The 5586-nt window shown below is 36.5% G+C and overlaps 1 protein-coding gene across 1 annotated transcript; it reads right to left on the bottom strand.

The window, feature by feature from the left end:
• Positions 1 to 7: 7 nt before the first annotated feature.
• LOC120262806 (BTB/POZ domain-containing protein At1g30440-like) lies at positions 8 to 3738 on the bottom strand. The gene is made up of 4 exons (XM_039270697.1): positions 2967 to 3738; positions 2341 to 2410; positions 949 to 2169; positions 8 to 701 (listed from the first exon to the last, which is right to left on the bottom strand). The coding sequence occupies exons 1-4, from the start codon at positions 3023 to 3025 to the stop codon at positions 144 to 146; spliced, it is 1908 nt and encodes a 635-aa protein (XP_039126631.1). The 5' UTR covers positions 3026 to 3738; the 3' UTR covers positions 8 to 143.
• Positions 3739 to 5586: the final 1848 nt, after the last annotated feature.

The following is a 5586-nucleotide window of genomic DNA, read 5'->3' as shown; positions in this document are numbered from 1 at the left end:
ACAAACATGATCAATCAAAACTGTCATAAATAGAAAAGAAAATACTAGCATTCCAAGACAACATATACATGTATGGCATCAAACTGATTCGAAATTCACACTTAAAACATCTTAAGAAAACCAATCGAAAAGTTTAAGAAGAACTACGATGACTCGTCTGATGATATTTGCTTCTTGTGCTTCCTCGGTAGCTTCACTCTCTGTTTCTCTACTTTACCTGTCTGGTTCTTCTCATTGTTCACTGAATCCCCTTGAGCACTGCACATCTGTGAGTTGATCTTCAACCCGAATTTCTTCGGAAGATCACTCCACCCAGTCTTCCCTTGAGTTAATTTTTCGATCTCCTGCTTCATGGTCGAGCACTCCTTTTCTAGCTCAGAGACTCTCAACCGCATGCTGTCCATGCCTACTTTCAAGACTTGGTTATCCCGAATGGCCGTAGCCCATCCACCGCCCTCGCCAGAGGTCGGGAGAGCACCACTTCTCAACGGTCTTGACCCATCAAGGTTATCAGAGACCAAGAAGCAACCGGCGATAGAGGTTCTCAACTGAAGCTGTTCGAAGAAGAGGACTTGGACGATGACTCGAAGCGGAAGCCTCTCATTCTGAGCAGCATGAGTACAGGCTTCGAGGGAGAGCTTCTGGCAATCCATCACACGGCATAGCTGCTCCCTCTCAGTTTCTGTGAGCCATGGGTGTGCCTGCAGATCAAACCAAATGTCGTATTTCACAAAATCAACATTTTAGAGGAAAGAAAGCACAGAATGTGATGGTTGCCGGAAAATTATGAACTAGTGTGTGATACAGTGAAATACAAGAATGGAACAACTATTTCTTATAATTAGCTCTCTGTCAAAAATATTCAAGAAGGGCCATGCATGGTACACAATAGATATGATGGAGAAAAACATCTTGTGCTAATTGATGAAGGGATACTTGTAGGCTTACCTTCAAGTATATATCGATTGCACGATAGAGTCCATCATCTAATGGGCGAGCATATTCAGGTACAGCAGCAGCCAAAGACTGAAACTTTGGCAGCTTTAAGTTAACATCCGGGGCAACCTCTGCTAGGAAACCATCGATAAGCTTGGCAACTGTAGTGATAGGCGTGAGAGATGGGGATCCCAAATGCTCATCATCGACTACACAAGGCGAAGCACCACCAGTCGCCTGATCCATGGCCAAGAAGTGCTCTAGAATACGGTGGATGCAATCAATATCATAGAGAGTTTCCATGGAGCTTGAGAAGTTGGGTATCAACAAATCTTCTATGGTGGCCTGGTCAAGTTGCATCCCGATCATCCTCTCCAAGTTAGAAATGCAGGATGGACTTGCCGACAGAATCATAGCAGTGCGGAGAAGGCCGAACAAAAACTTGGTTGATGTTATGCCCTTCTGAACAGGCAACAATCTATTAATCTCTTCAACAAGATTCTTCTGTTCTTCCTCAGATAGAACAAGTGTCATTGTTAAGGATGGAAGCTGACTGCTAGTTTCACTGACACTTTGTCGCCTGTTCAAGCCAGGCAAATATTTTTTGGTATAATAAGTTATCGAACCAGCGATGATTTCTTGTCTAATTCCTCGAGATTCCATGACAGAGATCAATCTCTTATACATAGGAAAGCTCAACAAGGACACATCCTCATACCACCAATCAGAACTAGAATTCCTTGGCCTAGCTCCAGTGCTAATTCCATTCCACAAAAGGCTCCCTCCAGGGCTTTGCCTTGCTCCATGCTCCATCATTGGCCAGCCAAACAAATTCGGGTCGGTAAACGCTTTTACAGCTAAAGATTCAATACATCTCTTGACGATATGCAAATCTTCAGCAAACAGAAGTACATCATCACATGATTGAAGTGCCTTAATAGAATCTTTCCAGCTTCGTAGAACCACTTGATTAAAGAAGACCTCGGTTTGAGAAATCAAGTTATCCTCTGCAATTTCTTCTGTCATTTGTAGATGCTCAGCGGCACATCGAAGATACACAACATTGGACGCAGTCAATTCAAACTTCATACTATAGCAAAACTTGACAACTAGCTCGAATGCTTTCACGCCACCAGGAACATCATGCAGATGTATGACACAACCCTCTTCTCCCACATCGGTTTTCTCCCGGATCAATTTGTCTAAAAGCCCACTTTTAGATATCAAAGGGAACTACATATAATAGCCAGGAAGTTTTTCATTTAGTTTACACGTCTAAATCAATTAATAAATTGAGCAAAAAATTTATTGATATGGACATACAGTAGAGTTGCAAATTTGATTTATTTAGAATGTCATTGCATCAGCTATGCACATTGTGATTATCATAAAGCAAGTCCTCACCTTATGAAGATGAAAAGACATTTCACCGATTTCAATAGTAACGTCACTAGGAAGGCCACTTGTACAAAACCTGGAAAATGCACAAGTAGTCAATATATTTACCGCAATAATTTAAATCTAAATCATCAAGGTACCAGTTCAAAACAGTAAACATTTGTTCAATTATGAACACAAATTATCAAACAAATAAATACTGTTCTCTCCTCCTCCATACTCAACAAGTCTTCGCAGACAAAATTACAACATATCATCTCAACTAAACATGTAAACCGATGGACAATGATATCTAATTACCACCTATAATAAGCACTCCAAATGAACTCAATAGGAACAGTTTTAACATATAATTCAAGAAAATAAAGCCACAAACAGATCAATGCAGTTTTTCATTACAGCATATCATTTAAACTCATTCGTTTTTCCTTTACTCATAGACTGACAATGATCTCGAATCACAAACTAGAACAAGCACCCTAAATCACACAAAACAGGCACAGCTTTAACATATAATTCAGTGACTAATTTCCTCACAAGTAATCAGCAAATGAGCATTTAATAAAGGCTATAAAGCATAGGATCATGACATTCAATGAATTAACTGCAAATTAAAGGAGAATGCAACATACCAGGCTTGACCTCTCCTCTGAAAAGCATCTGCTTTTGATCCCAGTTTCACACATGCCATTCTGATAAATTCTAGTGGAAGTGAAAAGTGAAAACTTTGATAAACATTTAACAACAAAGTGAAAAATTTCTTAAACCCAACATCTCAATCAAAGCCACTCAGAGAGCTCACTCTCCCAAATTCAGATCCTGAATGGAACTCAAAAATTCAAACAGAAACCAAAGAATTCACCTACAAATAACATATAATAATTAGGGGCAAAAAAACCTCAATCAAAATCAAAAGCCAACTCAAAAATCAACCAAAGGAACCTGAAAAGCCACACAAAATTACACATTTACAAGAATAGCAAGAACAACCAAAACCCCCCCTTAACTTTGAACCAGTTTCAGCAATCCCAGGCCCCAAAAAGAAAGCTCCAGACAACTAAAAAAACATGAGCAAACACCTCTCCAAACTCCCACCCAACAACTACACAAGAATAGGCCCCAAACACCACAAAGCCAACAAAATCATGGCACCAACACCCAAAAGACCCAACAAAGACCAAGCAGAGCACAAACAGAGCCCACACAAGAGAAAAGCAAAGAGGAGGAGCAAGAAGAAGAGTTTCTATTCTTATTCTATGGATTTTGTGGCTGTTTTTTCCCCCACAATCCAACTGCTCCAAGAGCAAATTGGTTCTGTGAGAGAGCAAAGGGACAAAGGGGTTGAGAAACCAAAGCAAAGCAAGGTCTTTTCCTTTTTTTGTTCTAAAAAACAGAGATGAAGAAAGAGAAGGTCTTGACAAAGCTTTGGTGGCCTTTGGACTTTTTAAATTATTTATTAAAATAAAAGAAACCCTAATTTTTATTTGTGAAATTTATAATTATCTGGTAGGAAAAAAATTTATTTTCTTTTTTTAATGTATATAAAATATTAAATTTTTGACAATTTATATATATAATATATATATATATATATTGATAAAAATGGGTAAAGCAAACATAACATAATGAAAAATAAGATTCTCATGAAAAATCATGGAATAAATTAAAAATATTTTGGAAAATGTGCCCAAGAAACCCTAATAATGGATGTATATATTTTTGGCAATTTTAAAATTATGTGAAAAACAAACTTTTGAATAATTAGTTAAAAATTAAATTGCAAAGTAATTGGAAGACTTTGGTTAGTGTGAGTCATTAAGACACTTTCTTTTAGTTAATTAGTAGGAACAATCTAGAACTACTTAAGTGGGTCCCACACAATAGAGAGGCAGGCACTGACACTAATACATCTTTAAGCAACAAATCACTTTTTTCTAAATATAAAAACAGATTTATTTATTTCAGTATATATTTATTTTAAAAAACCCCAAATAAATGTGCGGTATTCTGAAACAAGGACAAATGAGTTTGGATGCGTACCATGAAATCAATTATCAACATCTAGTACTTATTATATATATTTATATATATTTATATGTCAAAGAGATAGATAAATATAAAAATATACTCTCTCCATTCATATATATATATATATATATATATAGTATATCGTTTAAAGATGTTGCATAAGAATTAAGGATATCATTAAATTATCTAAATTTTAACATAAAAAACAACCAAATTACTAAACTATCCCTCTCTTGAAACCATGTATTTTCTTCGGACTATAATTATTACTCTCTTCATTTATATAACTTAGGAAATTGAAGATGAGTAAAATTGAAAAAAAAAAGAATAAATATTGTCTTGATATTGTAAAACAACAACTATTTTGGAATAATTTTTTTTCCTTTAAAACGACATGTATTTTAGAATGGAGGGAGTACTAGTTACAGTGGGTAATGACTTTTCAGGAATTTATTATAGTAATAAAAACATGTCATATGTGGTCCAACATAATATATCAGCAACTATAACCAACAATGAATTCAGAGTGGGGCAGCTGCCCCACTCAACTTTGAGAAATCCATTAGTTAATATTGGTTTTTTTTTATTTTTTTAATTTGCCTCTACTAAAGCCAAGAAATAAAATTTATATAAAAACAATTAAAGAAGGGAAAATTACTGTTTACCCCTCAGGAATTTTAAAACTTCCCAAACAACCCTTCAGTTAGTGTTTCACTTCCTTTTTGCCCCCTGTAGGTCACTCGACTGGTCCATCTTGTGAAATTCCATCTTTACCACTGAAAATGGTGGGGAAAAAACCGCCAAATCACATCATATCAAACCTTTTTGCATTCGTTTTTGCTTTTTCTCAAACAAAGTTTGGAAGACCTTGGATTGTTGGCCATTCCCCGTCTGTTCGATTTGAGTTCTGCCGGTTGCCCGATAAAGTGAGAATCTCTTCTTTGCCCTCACTTTGATCATCTTGCGAGAGAGAGTAATAATTTATAAAAATATATGTTTATTATAAAGAGTTTTTGTGCTATTGCTAAATGCAACCAAGAGGGACAAGTGCTACTGTTCACGGCGTTGACTTCTTGGGAATCAGTATTAGCAGAGATATATGAGGGATGGGGTCTCGATGTTTCCCGTGTCGAGGTGAAGTTTGTCACACCCGATGGACATAAAACGGTTTGCATCATCTAGAAGTCGCTAAAGAGAGTACCTTATCCGTATAAAAAGCACGCT

Source organism: Dioscorea cayenensis, chromosome 6, assembly GCF_009730915.1.
Source record: "Dioscorea cayenensis subsp. rotundata cultivar TDr96_F1 chromosome 6, TDr96_F1_v2_PseudoChromosome.rev07_lg8_w22 25.fasta, whole genome shotgun sequence".
Classification (NCBI taxonomy): Eukaryota; Viridiplantae; Streptophyta; class Magnoliopsida; order Dioscoreales; family Dioscoreaceae; genus Dioscorea; species Dioscorea cayenensis.
This window is presented reverse-complemented; position numbering and strand designations above follow the sequence as displayed.

What these genes read in the sequence shown, in the direction of transcription:
- LOC120262806 (XM_039270697.1), bottom strand. Translation starts at nt 3,025, where the DNA reads ATGGCATGTGTGAAACTGGGATCAAAAGCAGATGCTTTTCAGAGGAGA. An exon ending in CAGAGGAGAGGTCAAGCCTG is followed by an intron (nt 2,411 to 2,966) that starts GTATGTTGCATT and finishes TGCATTTTCCAG; the next exon opens with GTTTTGTACAAGTGGCCTTC. An exon ending in CAATCGATATATACTTGAAG is followed by an intron (nt 702 to 948) that starts GTAAGCCTACAA and finishes TTTGATCTGCAG; the next exon opens with GCACACCCATGGCTCACAGA.